This window comes from Protopterus annectens, chromosome 5.part0 (assembly GCF_019279795.1).
Source record: "Protopterus annectens isolate FY-2018-M chromosome 5.part0, PAN1.0, whole genome shotgun sequence".
Classification (NCBI taxonomy): domain Eukaryota; kingdom Metazoa; phylum Chordata; order Ceratodontiformes; family Protopteridae; genus Protopterus; species Protopterus annectens.
In genome coordinates, this window is record NC_056735.1 from 1,737,854,929 (window position 1) to 1,737,876,152 (window position 21,224).

At 41.8% G+C, this 21,224-nt stretch overlaps 1 protein-coding gene across 1 annotated transcript in view; it reads left to right on the forward strand.

Annotated features, from left to right (window-relative positions):
- IGSF3 (immunoglobulin superfamily member 3) overlaps positions 1–21,224 on the forward strand; it is a 1,951,941-nt gene that overhangs the window by 1,769,640 nt on the left and 161,077 nt on the right. Inside the window, exon 7 of the mRNA XM_044071533.1 lies at positions 2,821–3,228. Coding sequence (XP_043927468.1) covers positions 2,821–3,228 — 408 coding nt within the window. The remainder of the gene's footprint in view (positions 1–2,820; positions 3,229–21,224) is intronic.

Consider the following 21,224-nt stretch of genomic DNA (forward strand, 5'->3'; position numbering starts at 1 on the left):
TGGAGTTCTCCTGCTCCAGTCCAGGGTGGCAGGTCAGGTCAGTCCTTTAAAGCTGCCAGTACAATGACCGTGCCTTTCCACCTTTCCTGGGATTGGCAGCTCTTTTCAAAAGGAAGGCTGATTTTTTTCACCAAGACAAATGATTTTATTGATAAATTTCACCACAAAATGGGTTTTTTCGGTTACCACTTTACTCCTTTTCCGCATGCCAGACATTCCTCCTCCCTACAAAGGCATACTCTCACATTCCTCCTCTACAAAGAAAAACATACAAATAGGGCCATTGAGACCAATTTTTTTTTATCCTCAACACTTATCTGGACATTCCCCAGTTTCAAATGTTGGTTTACAACAGCTTTTACACTCTCTGCTGCAAGATCACTGGATGGGAACTTTTAGATAGATCTCAAGGAGGCCTTCATTCATGTGCCCTATCAGACTAAGTTGCAGGAAGTATCTGCCAACTGGAAATTCCATTATCAGTTCTCTGCATCTCCCTTTTGCCCTTATCTACTCTGCTATTCACAAAGGTTCTGGCTACAGCATTTGGAATATGTGATAGCAGTGCTAAGATGCCTAGGGTATTCTGTGAACGAAATAAAGTCCAGTCTAGTACCCTCTCAAGACATGTGCTTTTTGGGTGTGAGACTGAATACAGCAGCCCAGATGGCCTTTTTAACCCCACAACACAAAAAGATCTTCCATTTTGCTCCATCAACTATCTCTTCAGTCGGGCTGACTGCAAGGACAGTCCTTCAAACTTAGGGTTTCATGCATCTTGTCTTGTGGGTGCTTCCCAATGCCAAACTGCATATGAGGAAGCTGCAATATCTCAAAAAAAAATGTATGACACAGCACTGCCAGGATTTGGACACTCATTCAAATAATTTATAATTCAAATTCAACACTTTTTTGTGGTTGTCTCAAATGCTCAAGGAGAACAAGGGACTCTCTGACCAGCCCAGAGGCCAGTCAGATTTCTAACGACAGATGCTCAGACACATGCTCTGGGAGCTCATCCTAGTGGAAAGAAGGAGTGGGACAGACAGTGGCCTGCCAGACTACAGCATACATATCAACATGAAGGTCTGTTAACTCCACTAAACCACCAGCTGCCAAAAATTTTTGCACAAAGAGTTTTCACACACAGCTGGAAAGTGGATGATGCTTTTTCTTTCAGGAAAAAAATCTTGTATATGCCTCCTTTCCACCTCTGCCTCTTCCCAAGGTGCTCCTAAGGGTCAGACAAGACAAGCCAAGGATGATTTTTTTTTCTCCATTGGCCTCAAGCAACACTACACCCCATTTACTGAGAGTCTGGTAAGGAAGCCCCATGGCCAGAGGGCGGTCATCTGCTCAATGTCAAGCTTCACTCTCTTCATCTAACAGCCTGGCATATTCTGTTTTGAAAGCAGGTCTCAACTTTCCTCAAAAAGTTTTTAAATGTGATTATGAGCCAGAGACCTAGTACAAAGGAAGGAAAAGAAAAAAAAAAGAGAGAAATTTTTTTTTGGAGTTTAGCAAAGGGAGTGCAGCATTTAATTTGGTGATTTCTAATATCTTACTCTTCTACTGGACAAAGGGACAAAGGTTTATTGATTTGTCTTTCTCTTCCATTAAGATTCATTCTTTCTTTTCAGGGACCTTTGTTCCTATTTTCAATGTCTGCAGGTTGAAGCAATGGCAGAGGAACTAATCCTGAACAGGGTACCAGCCCATTGCAGAAAGCACAGTCACAATCACACCTATGACCAACTTGGGGGAAACACCAGATATATATGTCATGTTTTTGGGAGGAAGCACAGACACAAATGCACTTATAACTGATTTGGGGGTAACACCACTTATCCCAATATGGCATGTTTTTGGGAGGCGGAAGAAAACTTGAACACTAGGCAAAAGCCCACACTGGCATAGAGAAGATGTGCGCTACAAAGAAGTCACCCAGCCAAAAATTGTACTGTAGAAGTGAGTGTTATGAGGCAGGACTGTACCACTCCCATTCATTTTGTGTTTACTTCAAACTTTCCTTTGTTGTATATTCTGTGTTGTGTAAAGCATTCTACCTCTGTATAGCCATTTAGCCCTTTAGAAAAACAAAGCACAACAGCCTAGAAAGCAGCAGTCATTGCTGTTACTCTCAAGTTTATGTACCCTTAGTACGCCCTTAGGAAGAAACTGGCAACGTTTAGTTTCTCATTGTCTGCATGATTCGTGACTGAGCAGTATTGTTAAATAAGAGCTTGACTTTTGGAAATATGCACTGCTGTTCTACATGCTTGCCCCCCCCCCCCAACTGCTGTTTGTACTGTACTGTATCAGTATGCAAACTATTGCAGCATTTTGAAAAGTAATATATGCATGCACACCCATGTAGAAATGTTAAAATTATCAACTGTATTTAAGAACGAATTTCACTGTCACTAAGTTGATAAAAGTGCATCTGTTTTGTTTTTTTTTTGTTTTTTCCGGGTGAAAGAGAAATTAGGTGCATAAAAATAATGGACACTGAAGAGTAGCATATCTTACCTTGCAGTTGCCATACTTAGTGTGGAATCAGAAAACATGATTCCATATATCTGGTATTCGTGGGACACCATTTCTGAGGAAAAAGTGCTAATTTTGCAAATGGAATTTATCTACTCTTATATGGGTGATTATAAAGGCATAGGTTTTCTGCCCTGTAATATAGCAATTTTCAGTGGATTTGCAAATGCAATTTATTTTGTCTTATGCAGGTGATTAAAAAGATGCATCTTCTTTGTCCTACAGAATAGCTGATTTTTAATTGTGTGTTGTACTATATTTTTCTTTTCACAGCAAGCAAACTAAAGGTCAGTAAATCCAAAAGAAGTATTCAGTTGGTTGAAAACAGTATCCTGCAGCTCAACTGTTTAGTGGTGTCACAAACCAGCATTGATTCACGATTCTCCGTTCTTTGGTATGGTCAAAAGTCCTCTGACGCTGATGGCAAACTTATCTTGAAAATAAACCACAACTCTGCCTATGAATATGGAACATATGCCGATGAAGTGGGATTGAGAGGAAGGCTTCAGTTTGAGAAGCTGTCTGCAGGACTTTTCAGTTTAACAGTAAGGAAAGCAAAAGTTGGCGATAGTGGGAGTTACTACTGCCATGTGGAAGAGTGGTTACTTAACCCAAATGCTGTGTGGTATAAACTAACAGAGGAGGTGTCTGGACTGACGGAAGTGACTGTTAAACAGCCAGGTAAAACATATATTTTAAGTTTTTTTTAAACGTAGCTTTAAGCTAAAGTTGTTTGCCTTCTCACTCTGTGTCATTGTAGGTCAAAGTCAATTCAAAGTCTGTAAACAAATTTAGTTAGTACCCCAAGGCAAATGTTGGGCAAATATTGTTTTGAAAGGTCTATTTATTTGCTGTGCAAAAGTTTCATTTCACTTATTTTTTAACTTTGCTTATTGATGCACCATTTAATAATCAGATTAGTAGCTGTTAGTATTTCTTTCTCTTACTCCCTAACTCTGCATTGCTGTTTCTCTTTCATTTCTGTATTCAGGAGCATGCTTGCCTCTTGCTGGTATATGTCATGGCATCACTTAGGTTGGAAAAGTACACCCTACTCCTTGTATTTGTTAATCAGTTCTTTGGTACTACTCGCATGGTTCAGATATCAGTCTTAATGTTTCAGTGAAAAGTTTCCATGTTGGATGTCTGGACAGCAGAAACCTTCATAGTGTTCCTGTGGCTGCAGATTATGCCCAAAGATCAAAACTGGCATTGTCTGTACTGACCAGCAATGAGCATAGTAGCAAGCAGCATTGTAAGCCTAGGCAGCTCAGCCCCACCACCCTCTAGTAGAGTAGAGAGGAATTTAGAAGTTTACTCTTCTTCCCATAAGATGGCAGCTGTTGAGGGTTTGTGATCAGTAGGAAGGTCGCTAATGTGATCCAAGGCGAATACCAATTTATCAAGGGAAGGCAAAAGATGCTTAGGATAAACAATGGTCACACGTGTTCTTTTCCAGTTATGTCCATCCTTGAAGTAGTCTTACACTTAGTTCACCTAAGTTAGTACAATTTGTTCCCTCAACATATGAAGAAATATATGAGAATATTTGATACAGATGATGTGAATTCAGTAGTATGAACTCGAGCAGAATTTACATGTTGTTCCCCAAGGTACAGTAAGTGGATATGAATGATATTTCACAAGTATGTGTGTGCTTAATTGAAAGCTTTGGCACATATAACCATTTCAGATAATGCACTAATAAAAACTAAAAACAACAAAATGCCGCACAGATGTCACAGTGAATAATTTTAATCCTGTTTTAGTGCTTTCATTCCAAAAACCTAGAGGAACTTCTTCAGATGTGGTAAAACAACTTCCTGGATGCATTTAAAAAGCCAAAAAAGGCACCAAAATGAAGAAAACATAAAGTGGCAGTGCTTAAAAACACAAAATACTGCAAACCAAACTCAGAAATAATTTAAGTTAAAAAGATGGTGTCAAGCACCTAGTAAAAATAGAAGAAATAATTGATAATTAAGAATAACATCTGAAAAGTAATAAGTTATAAAAATTGTATATAATCAAATAGCTACATAATCAAACACTAACAGATTTAGCTTTACATGCAGGTTTAATGGAAATGTATTTATTCAAGGGTAAAGCCCTGCATTCAAAAGTAGTTGCCAAAGAAGCTCACGGTACTCTAAACGGAGTTCCCAATCACCCCTCCCTCAATAGGCAACAGGACTTTCTCCAAGACTGTAAAAACAAATTTCTTTAAGTCTTTACATATAATAGAGTGTTTGTATAGAGCATTTATGTTGTGTTTCTTTTTAAACACATAAACCTGCTAAATTCTTTTCCTCAATGCCCCAGTAGTCTTGATAATATAAAATACTAGGCAGGATGAAAAAAAGGCAATGTAAACCCCTTTTGTTTCACAATTATAATTGCCTCTCACTGATAACAAATTGGGGTAACCTGCCACAGAAAAATATGTACCTTGTAAAATAAACCTGCATTGTTTGCAGGTGCACCAGCATTTCATTCCAGCATTTCTAACTACAGAGTCAAAGCAATTGCTGTTACTTTCAAATAAAAGTTTTAAATTCTTACTGTTCTTGTAGATGAACATAAGTTGCTTACCCAGCTGGTCTGTCATGCCAAAAGTTTCAAAAACATGCTCCAATGACTATTGATTGCCTGTTTAAAAAAAACTGTTCTATTCAACCAGAAAGGCTGGGATCATATCTTTGTGAATATCAGCAGGCTTCTTAGGATAAAATAAGTGTGTATGTCGTATTTAGGCCTGATATCTAGTACTCCTATGTTTTTATATATATATATATATATATATATATATATATATATATAGAGAGAGAGAGAGAGCTTTTTTCTGAAAAATTTCATCATCTGAGATGAGCCTACTCAGGCGAATCAGCTAGCCTTTAACTAAATTCTTTTTCTTCCACAATGGATGTTGCTTGCAAAATGTAAATAGGCATTGAAAAATGTCTGTTTTCTATAGATATTAGACTCAGATTATCTGCATTTTTCCATGTTCTTATATATGGTGATGTCTAAAAAATTAATAGCATCATTGTGCTGTTGGTGAGTAAACTGTAAGAAATCGGTTGCATCGTTGAGTAATTCAATGAAGTCCATAAGCTCAGTAACACTCCATTTCCACAGAATGAAAATATTATCCAAACATCTTGGGTCTATATTCCATCATCAAAAACCCAAATCATCGCACCACAATTTAGAGAACACTTTGTCAAAACCGTACTCCATTGAACAGCTGTTTAAAGGAAGTTTTTCACAGGGAAAAATAACACTTGGCTAACCTAGCGACCATCACAAAATTCTAAAAATTTAAAAGCCAACTAACTAGGGTCTGCGCCCCCACACACCCCTAAGTAAATATACCATTTCTGAGATTGCACTACAGTGGGGAAAAGGGCAAATTCCCGATGATGGCCAATCATTTTTCCTTGTGAAAAACTTTGATTAAATGGCCATTCGATGGAGTGAGGTTTTGACAAAGTGTGTTCACTGAATAGTGATTCGATAATTTGGGTTTTCAACAATGTCATGTCAACCAAATACCTCCTATCACTCACAACATTAGAGAAAAGGGAGACTTGAAGACAGTGTTGGTTTCCCCAAGTCCAAAGTACCATATTTGCAAAAATGGGTGCAGGGGCTGCACTCATAGCAACTCCCTTGTGTTTCTTGTAATATTTGTCTTTAAAGTGGATAAAGGTGTTAGTATGCATAGTCTCCATACACTGATAAATCAAACTGGTATCAATACTATTGAAGTCTGTCCATTTGACCATAGCTTCTAGAAACCACTCCAGGCCCTGGTCATGAGATATTACTGAAAAGAAATCTTTAATGTCTATAGTAACAAATAGGCCATCTGGTAAAAATGGTAAGCCAGCCACACTTTCAAGGAAATGCCGAGTCCTTAAGTAGGTGTGTCTTATGCTCATAAAACTGCTTGAGCTTAAAATCCAAACGTTTGATGAATGTTTCAGTCTTCGAGCCTGCAGATGCCGTTATAGGTCTCAAGGGGGGGTTCAGTCACAGATTTATGTATTTTAGGGATCCCAAAAATTGCTGGTATCCTAGGGTTCTTCACCCTAAGAAAGTCCCTGGTCTTGATATCCAAATCGTGTGTAATAGCTTCTATAGTCAGATCAAAGCCATGGTAGGTTATATTGATTTAATTTAGAGAAGCATCAGTAAAGAACTCTCTATTGTTCAGCTATTCCACATCTTGGATGAATAAAGAAATCTGTCCATCAAAACGACCCCCGTCCCTTGTTGGGTTTCATTGTGCGTACATTTTTGTTGTTACATAGTGATAACATCAAGTCCCTTTCTTCTAGGGTGAGGTTGTAATACAAACACCTCTTCTTGGCACATCATTGTCTAATGCTATTTTCGCGTAAGTGTTCAAATAAGATATATGGCACCAGTGGTGGATTGTATGCACTGCTCCTACTTAAAAGATTGTTGTTCTGGATCTCTTCTTTCAGGGATATTACTTATCTTAAAGTTAAGTATCCTCATCTAAAGCTTAAGTTCAGTGAGCAAATCAACTTTCCTTGGTTGGCTTGATGGTACGAATTTAAGGCCTTTTTGAAATGGTGCGCCATACGTAGGGTTGATCGTTAGAGAAGAAAAATTGTAAATTTTGCAACCCCCTATATTGTTGACTATCTGCCCTTCAGTGGGATTGATCAATTAAATCTGTATGGCTATCACGATAATTAGGGGACACATTCACATTTCTTCCCATCTTTTCCTGTATCCACTTAGATCTCCTTGGGCTGACGTAGTCTGGTCCACCCTCACCATTGCCATAATTTTTGTCATCCTCCACTGGACCATGCTCATAATATGAAATAAAATTGCCACCATCCCTATTCCTAGGTGGCTTGAAGTGTACACATCTATTTTTCTAGTCATTGGCATCTCAAAAGTTTTATTTTGTTTTTTTAAATGCAGTAGCCTCATAACTAGATAACTTTTCAAGAGTACACTCCAAGTCCTGTTGATGGTAGTCAAAAAGCACATCTGCCTTCATACGATTGTCCAATCTCTGAACTTTTTCCTCAGGCTTACTGATTTAAGGTAAAGTGTCCCACACCATAATTTCCATTAACTCAATACTCATTTTATCAAGTAGTTCAAGCAACTCTTGATGGAAAACACAACCAGCAATTACCCCATTAGGGTATTTAAGAATGCAAAAAACCCTTTGGGACATGCTTATTATGAATACACAAGTTCAAAAACAAACTATCCATCTGTTTAGTTTTATACTTGATGGATAATATTTCAAAGGATTTTATCATTTCTTTCAAAGTTAAATCATTGTTGCTATTCACCTCTTGAAATCACATTTTGGAATCAAAATCATCAAAGGTGTGTTTAGCTTCTAAAAATTTCTGAATGTTAAAATTGCCCAGCCTCACATTAGCTGCATGGGCTTCATCAGCATTATTACAATGATATTCAGTTCTGGGCTCTGTACGTGGTCCTTTCAAGTGCAAAGCTGCTGCACAAGTCAAAGGTCTAGCTGGTACCGAATTAGAGTTACCATCAGGTACAATGCTACCAATATTCCAAGTGTTCAAGTCAGTAAGAGCTCGAGTACCTGAACCAATATGTGCCATCAAGCAAGTAGTAACCTGGTCTTTAAGCTGGCCAATGCAATCCAAAAAGCAAGGTTAAGTTCAACTGTGAACCTCCAGGAAGAGCACAAGCCATATCTTACTCAGTAAATAAATCAAGGCTTGACATTCTGAAATGTGGGCATGCTTTTGCCTTTAGAAATTAATAGTTTCCCCTCTTCCCTTTTAGTTTAATTTTTCTTTTTCAGTAAGGTTCAGGTCATTGCTCGTTTGAACTTAAATTGTTCTCTGTCTCTACAGGAGATGCTGAAAAGGTCTCACAACACACTGTATAGTCACTTTCTGATTGATGTCTGCACATCTCAAGCATATTTGGTTACAGTGCCTTCTGAGCTTCCGCTTATCGCAACTTCTTAACTTTCTCTCATTTTAAGGTATTTCGCTTAGAAAACCAAACCCTTTTTGCTAAATCGGCACTTGGCAGTCTGTTTGCCTCTCTATTTACGTAAACTGCTGGTAAAAGTTTGATAGTTTTAATTTGAGCTACTCAATTCATATTGACAAATTCACCCATAGCCACTGCAGTACCACACACAAATACACACTACCTTTTAATTTCTTCTATCTTCTGTACAATGTAACTGTTGTCTTGCAAATAACAAGTTACTTTTTACCCACATTTTGCTTAATTTATATAACAAGCACTCAAAGCACTCCCAGATGCAAGACTATTGCATTACGTAATATACTGTACTTCGTTGTATTCTTATAAAAAAAATAACATGCAATTATGTCAGGGAAACCTTTTAAAAGATTAACTGGAACATCTTTTTTGTCTTCATTTTTCTGTGCAGATAAAAATACAAAGGTAAAATCGATACTGTGTTCTCTTATTAGTTTAACTTAATCAGCATAATTAATACCTCTTTACATTGCTACTTATGCCGCAACCTTCATAAAATAATGAAATTAATGCATTGTTGTCCTGCTTTTCTTTTTTTTGTTTTTTAAAGTACACTTTATATTCCATCTTTCTTCTGATCTTTACTATCTATCAGTGCCTGGCATCATATTGTAATCCAAGTTTCTCCTTATTCTTCTGGACAGTTCCGGGGTTTCTCTTTGTATCTTTCATACATTTTCTATGAAGCCGTGGGAATGCTTCCACTAGAATAGTTGCTCCCTGCCTGTTTACTGTTGGAAAGCTGAACAGCTTACTGGTTTCTTTTTTTATTAACTAGCCTTTTTTAATCTTGTCCACTGCATGTTCTGCTTCCATGTATGTATTCAGCCCAAAATAAACACAATGAAAACTGGTGGTATAGAACTTGAATCTTAGTCCAGCCACCCAACATCATCTTAAAGGACAACGGGATTCTATTATTAAATGCTTAACTTTTCTGTCCTTTTTCTCCCTGTCTACTGTCCCTACTAGGAAAAAAAAAAAACAACAGTATAGCATTTAAAATATTTTAAATAGACTGTTTCTCTCCACTAGAACAGTACCTTGCTGTACTTTGGTAGTTTCACTTACAAAAAACTTTTATTCTGACCTGAAAAAGCTTGCTACAGTCTCCAATTCATTGATGTCATCAAGGCTATTGAATACAGGTAGTTTTCTAGCCAGTTCCCTCCCCAAACTGACATCACCATGACTGTCCTAAAAATCCACCCATGCTATGATGACACAGCTCCCTGGTCCTTCCCCTACCCATAAAGAAAATAACTAGAACAAGGAAAAAACATTACATGAGTCAAGTCTCGTGCTGTGATCGGTCAATCACAGCAGGCAATAGCTCAAATTACCCTTAGCACTTTGACAGTTAGGGAAGTTAGTTGTAAAGAGGGATGGGAGATGAGTCAAAGTAGTACAATTCAGGCTTCACAAAAGACTGCAGTTTAGCCATTCTAAAAAGAAGCAACAGTAAAAAGTACTTTGAAAGTCTGTTCAGTGGCATTTGCACTGTTTGTGTTTTAAGTAGTCATTGGATGGCATGAAATGTTACTTAAAAACTAACTGAAAGACCGTAGTGTATGCATGTAAAATCATGCAGTGACTGGAGCTTTAGAAAGAAAGAGGCCTGTGTGGTGTAATTTTTTACAGGCAAGCACTGCATTTTGGGATACCTAGAAGCAGCCTCAACAATCAGAATTGCTTCAAGATGCCAGACCCCATGTGGTCAGACTCAGAAATTGTGTATAAAAATATTTACAAACCATTAAATAGTCCCAGAGTGGTGTTAAAATGTAGGAAACACCAAACCCTGATGAAAGAAACATGTTTTTTGAGTCTGTGGTTGTGGTTCTCCTTTAAATTTACTTCCTTTTTGCCTGATTTACAATAAATAGTTTCCTCAAAAACTCTGGTGCATTACCAACTTTCAGCACCATTCTCCTCTTGCCACAATTTACTCAAGAAGCATCTCCTTCTGGGATATCCTCATCTTCACCAAGTAGGGTTCAGATGTTTGTTAATGGCAAGTGTTTGGGCATATATGATGTTTTCTTCTTCAATAGTTTTTGATGTGGAACACCAGGATATTTACTTATTTTGTGTTCTCCTAAAAATTGAAACAAGTCTGCTCCCTCCAATTTCTGTGGGATACCAGAGAACCTTAGTTTCTCTTTTTCTCTCTTTCTGTGTGTAATCTGTTTTCAGTGTTTATGAATTAATTAATTAAACAGTCCCTCCTGGGAAGCCTCTTTTCATGCCAATCTTTCCTTTATAGTAATCTGCAGCTTCAGCAAATCATCAGTTCCTCTGAATGTTTACAGTGTTTGCTCTATTTTTTCAACCTTTTATCATTTAATTACATACTCTTCTAATGTGCCACTCATGCTGAAGACTTCTGAATGCATTTGGTTTACTTTTTCTAATAGGTTGCTAGAAGCCATCTTCTGCACCAAACAGGTCTGCTTCCTGGTGATCAGCCACAGAGTTTTATCAACCAAAACTTTTATTTCTCCTTTTTCACTTACTTTCCCTTAGATTTTCCAGTTTCATTCTTTGACATTCAGGTATGGTACTCTCCGACAAGTAACCAAATTAATCTAAAACTAATAAAATGTATCAGCTTTTTTTTTTGAATTCTTGTTTTTTATGCTGGGAGAGCTCTACTTAGTATGTTATTCTTTCAGTTGCCATCTCAGCCATTCTCACTAAAATGATGTTTAGGTTAACATGACTTAAACTTCAGGATCATATACTGGTCATAGGGCTACTGAGGTATGACACAGGACAGGATCATACACTGGTCTTAGGGCCACTAGGGTATGCCACAGGACAGGATCATACACTGGTCTTAGGGCCACTGGGGTATGCCACAGGACAGGATCATACACTGGTCTTAGGGCCACTGGGGTATGCCACAGGACAGGATCATACACTGGTCTTAGGGCCACTGGGGTAGGCCGCAGGACAGGATCATACACTGGTCTTAGGGCCACTGGGGTATGCTGCAGGATAGGATCATACACTGGTCTTAGGGCCACTGGGGTAGGTCATGAGAGATTATTTTGGGCAAACCTATGAGGAAAGGCCACCCTTCATAACTAAAGGGTAAGATTAAAGGAGTAGTGCATATTCACAATAATTTAATTACCAGCTTCGTTGTTTTCCCTAGTGAGCTGAATGCCTAGATGATGCACACGTTGTCTTAATTTACTTCTACTGTTAGCAGTATTGGTGTAATTGATACTGGGCCGGATTCACGAAGGCTTGCACAGAGTCTAAGAGTAGTGTAAGACTCCATGCAGCCTTCGCGATCCAGGAACAGCCCAAAGTCCATGTAAGAGACAAGCTAAAACGTCTCTTACACGGAGTTGGCGTGGATAAGCTAATCACCTCACTTGCAGCTGAATAGCATGCAAATGAGGATGATTAGCGATCCAGGAAGCCCAGAACAGCCCGTGTAAGAGCCGTTTTAGCTGCAGAAATGTACTCAGTTGACAACTGAGTACGTTTCTGCAAAAACTGCAATGGAGCCATGTCAGCTCCAAATAAAGGGTGCATATGTGTCAGGCAGCATGCCAATAGCCAAATATGTGGCCATTGGCAAAGTAACCTGATGCAAATATATTAAAAATATAAATTTATTTCGGCGATTGCCGATGTTTAAACCAGCAGCCACGCAAACGGGCTGCGCTGTATAAAACATAAAAACGAAGCTTATAAACCCACAAATGTGGATTTTATGCAATACATGGAATGTCAATGCAGGGACCAGCAGACCAAAACCAACATGGACACCGTGTAGTGGTTGCAAAGGGGGGAAGCTGAGTCTAAGACATGTAACTAAGCATTAGTAGGCAATCTGATGCAAATGAGTGTTAGGATACTGAATTCCACTGTCACATAGCAGATGAGCACAGTCTGAGTAGTGTAAGAGTTACAGAAGGGGGGGAACAGAGTAGGAGATAGGTGACATCACAGGGGGGAATGGTAGAAAGAAATGCAGTTCATTGGAGGTCAGAGTTACATGACAGATGTCAGACAGATATCATGGAAAGAGGTGTGCCACTAGATAAGCATGAGAAAGTCAAGAAATGGAAGGTGTACACTGTTGCCTACACCGAAGTTTCTTGCTGGGCGTGCATGCGCATGTGTGCGCGCCATGAAGCGCGAGTAAGACAGTGTGCGCGCGTGTAAGGCAGACTGAGCATGTGGGAGCGTGTTGGGAGATGTTTAACACTGTTTGCACGGGCGTGCACATGTTTTAATCCGAATAAGCAGATTCTGAAATGTGTACGCATGTGTGCGTGCATGTAAGCCACTGTGAGCGTGTTTCTGCTGGTTTGCACATGGCTCCTCCCTGAGGAAACAGAGAGGAAAAAGGAAGCAACAGATTTAGTAGGAAGCTAGCAGGGAATACTGCTGGAGCTAGCAGGTGAAAACAGTTAGAAGCAGGCAATTACACAGGCAAAATAGTAGCCCAGCCCAGCACTTAAAACTCTGCAAACAGCAGTGCAGGATGTTTCTCTCAAGAGACACTGCAAGACAGGAGTAAGCTATTAGAAGTGAAAACTGAAAAAGCTGAACTCGGAGCAGAAATGTTCGGGGCTGCCATAGCTGTCATAATGAGACATAGGCGACTTGCTGAGGGTGGTGACAATGCAGATGGTGCCAGACAACCCACAGTGAGGAGACAGAGAAGAGTGTACAGGCCCAGGGTCACCTACCACGGGTTACATGAGCTGGAGATAGTAGAGCGCTATAGAGTGGACAGAGACCTCCTGCAGCAAATAGTGGAGCTGTGCAGGTCACGCCTCACACACAGAACCAACAGAGGGGAACCCATCCCAGTGGAAACCAAGGTATGTGTTGGCCTAAGAATACTAGCAACAGGTACCTTCCAGAGACCAACTGGTGATATGATGGGGATATCACAGGCATCAGCCTCCAGGGTACTGCACCAGTTCCTGGATGCCATGTCAGCACATGTCTGTGATCATGTATATTTCCCCAATGCCCGTGAGGTATTGGCCAGCAATATGAGTCTCTTCCAGCAAATAGCGGAATACCCTGAGGTAGTGGGTGCAATAGACTGCATGCACATATGCATCAAAGCACCAGCCGGTGAGCGGGGTAGGGCATACATCAACCGCAAGGGCTTCCTCCATCAACTGCCAGGTCATGTGTGATGCCCAGGGCATAATAATGAATGTGTGTGCTGGCTGTCCTGGGAGCTACCATGATTCCCACATCTGGCATTTGACGCAGCTGTACCAGACATTTGCCAATGGGGACATCCCGCACGGACACCTAGTGGGGGATGCAGGTTATGCACTGGAGCCGTGGCTGATGACACCCATCAGAAATGCACACACACCTGAACAGGAACTCCATAATGAGGCACACGCACAAACACGTAATGTAATAGAGCGTGTGTTTGGGCTGTTCAAGTCACGGTTCCAGTGTCTGGACACATCTGGTGGAGCCTTGCAGTACACACCAACTACATGTACCCAAATTGTCATGGTATGTGCTATGCTACATAATATGATCTTGCGAAGACAGCTGCAGCAGGACCAGCATAGGCCCAGGCCAAACAGCCCTCCACCATTGCCAGGGCCATCACAGGCAGAGCGTGACTCGGAAGAGGAACAACCTGAGCCTGCACCAGTAGGCAGAAGGAGGCATGCCCAGTATGCCCTGGCCTTGGCAAAGAGGCAACGCATAGCACATACACTGGCTCAGTAGGAACCCTGGGAATGATACCCCCTCTGACTCACTCAAATAATAACATGGATGCCTACAATGACATGATCTGCTCACAAACATGTACAGGGAAGAGTAATATGCGCATCCGACAGAGGCAGCCCTGCAGCACCACCTGAGGCATGAATGCCATGTGTTAAGTAATGTAACACCATGTACTATATGCACACCTTGGGACCATGACTAACATCCTACCCTCACCAAGCATCATGCCACAATATGACAATGAGATGATCAAGTGCAATAATTGACTGAAGTATCGCAGTTAGTCAAAGGGGATCCAATGTGTGCCAGTCTGGGATGACATGCTGAGCATGACATGATGCTCCACCTGCTAGGACTGGCGTGCACCTATCAGTGCAGGCCATATGGATACTGGCAAAGGCTGTTGTTACCCACAGTGTGCCCTGAATAGGTAAGGCTCAAAACACAAACCTATCTCCATAGGTATCAGAAGGAATAAGAATAAGATAAGGGATAAGTCGAAACAGCAAGATGCATGCAGTCTAAACTCACCCAGTATGGAGAATGTTGATATCTGTGCTGTAACAGAAAACTGAGTCAAGGCTCACAACAGCACCCTAACACTACCAGGTTACACCTCATACTGTGCTGTATAGACTCAAAACATGGAACAAGCTACAAAAGGAGGGTGACTAGCAATAATTGTCAAGGATAACCACACCCCCATGTTGGTACCACAAAAAGAAGCAGCATGGACTAGCCATGGTCAAGTAACAGTGGCTAAAACTGCCCCCCAGTTTATAGCCTGCTACAGACTACTGTCCCAACACCAGGAACTGCACCTGGCCTATGCTGGAATACATGAATATATCAAGTCCTCCAAACCACATTATATTGGGTGACTGAAAATACCCAGACAATAGTCTGGGAGCATTATACTAGCTCCAACAGTGTACGACAAAAGTTCATAGAATCCATAAACCAAAAGGCCCAGGAACAATGTACCACTCCCACAAGAGGGGTAAGCATACTGGATGTGATAATCAGCAACATGGGTACTGGATGGCAAGATGAGAAGTGTATTGCTCACTGGTAAAACCAGACCATAGAGTAATCACACTGGATATACAAATCCTGACCACAGTCCCTGGCCAGAAAACCACAGTGGAAAACATGTGTAAAGCAATATTTGCACTCCTCCAAACTGATGTGGAATCTATTAAAGGTCCTGTGCAGGTGCAAAATATGGGCCACACCTCAGAACCTGTAATACAGCCATTCCATGAACACTGCCAGGAATGCTTGGATTATGCAATCCTAAATTAAAACAAGACACAATGCCATACACGCAGGCATCTGGCATGGTGGACACCAGCCATAACCAAACCATGCAAGAGAATGAGGAAGCTACTACATGACAGAGCAAACATAAACAATGAAGTAATCACTGATCAGTAGTATGGCAATAAAATATGTCCACACATACAATCCACTAAGGCCAGCCACAACAAGTTGAATCTGTGAATCCTGAGGCAATGTTACACCTGCCCCAAGTACACAGACAACCCCAACTCCACCCAAGAAATACAAATATATGTGAGAGATGCAACCATCTATCCAAACTGGAGGCTCAGCTCCCTCAACTCAGTACTCCCAAAACTAGTCAGGAGGAGAAGGTAACCACACACACCACAAACACAGTCCCACATAGACCTATCACAACTGCAAACCAAACACAGAAAAACATTCCCGGAGGCACAAATTACAAACACAGCACACCAACAGAGGCCTCTAAAGCAGACACCCAATCAAACAACCTCCAAACAAAGCACATGCAACACATAGTACACAAAGCTGGTGTGCCAAACAGTCACAGGCCAGAAGGAGAAACAACATGCCTGATACAGTTGTAATAGGTGACTCCATAGTCAGACACACTGCTGGTCCCGCACACCAGACTGAGCAAGGGAAAGGATACAGTAAGCTGCCTGTAGGCTGCCACAATACGCCACATAACAGAAGTATGCAGGTCACTCCAAAGCAAGTAGAAATATGATGCAGTCATAGTCCATGCTGGTGTGAGCGACCTGAGATGTACCTCCCTAGACTACATGAAAAGAGACATAGATGAGCTCTCTGATTATGTAGTCCAGGCCAGTATGACACTCACTGTTTGCAGCATCCTACCCTTACCAAGAATAATGCCACAGTACAAGCACGGAATGATCAGTCATAGCAAGTGGCACACTTACTGGTGTCATTCCAAGGGGATCCAATGTCTTCCAATGTCTGTCTGCTTGGGATGTCATGCTTGACAAGCCACGCAGCTGTTCTTGGGATGGCTTGCACCTGTTACCCCTGGGCGTCTGGATATTGGATAAGGCCTTTGCCACCTCCATAGAGCCTTTTGTAGGCAAGGCTGAAAAGACTAACCCACCACCCTAGAAAACATAAGTGGAAAGAAACATAAGAGTAATGCTGACCAATGCCAGATGTGTAAACCCCAATATGCATGCTCCCAAGGCCATCCCCAGTAAGGAGAACATCGATGTCTGTGCAGTGACAGAAACTTGCTGCAAGCCTCCTGACAGCACACCAGCACTACCAGGTTATACCACATATCCTGTGTCATGGCCCCAAAACCTGGAACAAAACATAAAAGGAGGGTGAGTATCCATATTCAGCACAGACACCCATACGTCCAGGTAACTGACAATGCACAAGGCATCGGAGTCCACCCATGTGCAACTAACTGTAGGCAAGACTGCTGTACAGTCTGTAGCATGCTACAGACCACACTTTCACACACAGGAACCCCACCCAGCCGTCCTGAAGACACTGGACAGTATGAATGTCCCACCAAATACCAAACAAGGTACCACAAATTACCACATAGGTGGTAAACCATTATGTATGGAAGGAGTAATCAGGGACCTAGGGACACAAGTGGACAGTAACCTGTTATGTGACACTCACATTGCCAATGTGGCTAGGAAGACTATCTGCATTTGACACTGTATCAGGAAAGGATTCACATCTATGTCAACAGAGGTCATTGTGCCCCTATACTGTTCTCTTATCACACCCATAATCTAGTACAATGCCTCATATGGGATGTACCTTACCTGACACCTGCAGCAGTTAGAAAGACCTCAAAGGTACCTCACCAAGAGGATAAAGGGTCTCAAATACCTGTCATATGCTGCCTGGCTGTAGACACCCCAGCTGAATGCAGTCACATACTGCCTACACAGAGGCATTGCATGCCTGTTGTAGAAGGCCATGCCCAACACAGGAGTAATGGACATGCTCCACCCCAGAAAACTCAAAGCCATTGGAGCTGTGAGAGTGAGAGATGTCAACCTCAACAAATAATGAAATAGGATGTGCTGGGGGGACAGATACATAATCCAGAGGCTCCCCACACCCTGGACCAGAATCCCACTCCATGTTAGGCAGAGCCCCTCACTGACACTCTTCAACAGGAATCTTGCCAAGTGGATGGATGATTGTAGAGTTACACTGGGGGTCTTCACTGTGTCATGTCCAGACAGAGGCACAGCAAAGCTAATCATAAATGGCCATAATATTCACATAGCAAGGGGTGGCAAAAGCCACACACACTCTGGCTAGGCTAACAAATGCCCTAGGGGTGGATAGCATAGTATGAACCTATGAAGATACAAATTGTACAGGACACTAAGGATAATCCCAAGGCTTTCACAACTGATGGTAGGAACCATGTTGGGAATTCACAGATATGCTCTGAATCACACAACTATCACAAACACACACACATATTGCCAACATACATCCTGACAGGTGCAGTGCAACCCCCCCCCCCCCAGAATGCAGAATATCTATCCCAGCAGACTGCTGGCCCCCTGACATTGCAGATGCTGAGGTAACAGCCAGCATCTACAAAGCAAAACACACAGCAGCAATGGTATGAGATGGTGTCCTGGGCTGAGTGCAACATGGACTCCAAGATGAATGGAATGCCAAATCACACTACTCAATGTCAGCCTTACCACAGAATATGTACCCAAAGAGCAGTGTACAACAACAGTGGTCCTTCTCAACAAAGGTGTTGCCTGAATGGATACTGAAAACTACTACTCCAGAATCCTGAGAAGCTCGGTCTGCACAGCTATGGAAAGGATCAGCATGTACCACAGACATAAAGATATTGGGGACCTACTGACACCGGACCCTACCCAGTGTGGCTTTCTTAAGTGCAGATCCTGCCCCTAAACATGTTTGACTCAATTGAAACAGTCATTAAGGTCACTGATGAGGGCAATGTGGTCCACACAGCGTAGCTGGACCTTGCAAAGGCTTCTATACAATACCCTATGTGTTCATTATAGATAAGCTTACCAGCTTAAATATAAACCCCTATGTCAGTAGAGGGGTTGCAAACCAGACCAAGGACAGAACAGACATGGTCAGACATGCTGCAGCCATGTCAGACTACAAACAAGATATAACTGGCATCCCACAAGGCTTGGTCCTGGGATCTCCCTCGTCTGGTATATATGTCCCATAGGTACAGGCAAACATGGAAGGACTGTGTCTGAACATGTTTGCAGAGGACTACAAACTGCTCACCATATATGATCCACCAGCTGACACAAGAATCCCACAAAAGGGCCACATAGAAACAGACAACTGGTGCCATAGCCATGTCAGCAAGCTAATTGCAGAAAAGTGTATAGTCAACCCCCATGGATATACAGTAAGTGCCCACCAATTACCACATAGGTGTTAACCCATTATGTAGTTAACATGTAATGAGAGACCTGGGGACACAAGGTGATAGATATCCTGCATTGGACAAACATGTGCTATAGTGTTTACAGAAACATATCATATACCCACCTAATCATGAAGGTTGCCAGATCTAGATAAGGGGAGGTCATTGTGGCTCTGCAGTCATCCTCCATCAGCAGTGCAATTGACTACAATAGCCCCTGTGGGATGTACCTCAGCAGACACCTCCATCAACCATAAAGTCCCCAACAGTACCTCACCAGGAGTATCAAAGAGCTTGCACAGATGCCATGTGTTGCCTGTGTTGCTGGTGTCAATAAACATGCTGCACCTTGTACAATCTGAAAGGCAGTGAGCTATGCACATGAGAGACCTGAACCCCTGACTTACGTAGGACGAGCTGTACTGCATGATCCATAACACAGAAGCCACCCCCACCCATGAGTGAACTCCCAGTACAGGCTACCCATAGAGTCACTTATCAATTTTCCTCAATAGGAATCTTGATGAATGGATGGGAGATGGTAGCTTTATCCTGGGTATCACTGTCATGTCACAGGTAGACAGAGGCACAGTATACTAACCATGACATATGTCATGGCAAACTCCACTTACAATGTGTGTTGAAGGACAAACACACTCTCCAACTAGCATTAGACATGGACTAGGGCACATTGCTAGTGTTTGCAAATGTACACTTATGTTGTGGAATACACTACCAATGTTGGACAAGCCTGGTTTAGGTAGTTCATATCTGAACAGAATGCAACATGGTCAGATGTACACAACTGGCCCCTAACCAGGTTGTTGTGCTCACTATTGAAATGTAAAGCAGTGATAGCACTAAAGCCCAGGATACTGTCCACCACAGTCAAAGTACTACCAGTACACTATACAGTACTACAGTGTTAGGTCAGTGTGAAAGGATGTTGACAACTGTATGCAAAGTATCCCATGCAAACACTGCAGGCACACTATAATCCTGTTGTGTTCACACACAAAGCAGTTGTACAGTAACTACACAACATGACACACAACACACAACCATAAACGGGTGATATTTGTTGAAGTTCACACTCATCCACAAATGTGGTGGGCTGCAGAGTTCAACATATGGAATGCTCACACTGGGCATGCTCACACACTTAGGCCAAATCTCACTTTAGCAGTTGGACTCACATATCTGGTATTTGTACGTGTTATTCCAGGAACCAACCACATTTCAGCAGTCTGCCCAGTGCACACAGTTAAATGACTACAGAGACATACGTGATATAGTGGATCCCTCCCATATGCAAACATCTTCCACAGATGCACAAGTTGTTCATACAAACAGGGAATGCTATGGCAATAAAGATGTGCAAACAGTCTATCAGCAACAAATAATGTGCATTTGACAAATAAACATATGGGTGTAGAGGTCAGCACTAGGCTGTTTGCCCTAGGGAATGACAGCTTAGCCAGAGTGTGCTTGGCGTCTGCCTCCCCACAGGATGCACATTCCCCTTTCTAAACACCGATGATATCAGCACCCTATAAGTACAGCAGGAGAAAAGAAACCTCCCAGTAATGCGAATAGCGCGCTCTGCTAATGCGTCCATCACAAGTGTCATAACATAGTTAGGTAGGGGTTTGAATCCTGCAAATGCTCAGTGTGTGTGTGTGTGTGTGTGTGTGTGTGTGTGTGTGTGTGTGTGTGTGTGTGTGTGTGTGTGTGTGTGTGTGGGTGTGTGTGTGTGTGTGTAAGTCTGTGGGAGAGAAATGTCCCTTTTGGCAACTGGGAAAACACACTACAAGATGCACATTCCCCTTTCTAAACACAGATGATGTCAGCACCCTATAAGTACAGCAGGAGAAAAGAAACCTCCCAGTAATGCGAATAGCGTGCTCTGCTAATGCCTCTGTCACAAATGTCATAACATAGTTAGGTAGGGGTTTGAATCCTGCAAATGCTCAGTGTGTGTGTGTGTGTGTGTGTGTGTGTGTGTGTGTGTGTGTGTGTGTGTGTGTGTGGGGTTGGTGTGTGTGTAAGTCTGTGGGAGAGAAATGTCCCTTTTGGCAACTGGGAAAACACACTAAAAGATGAACATTACTGTTTCTAAACACTGATGATGTCAGCACCCTATAAG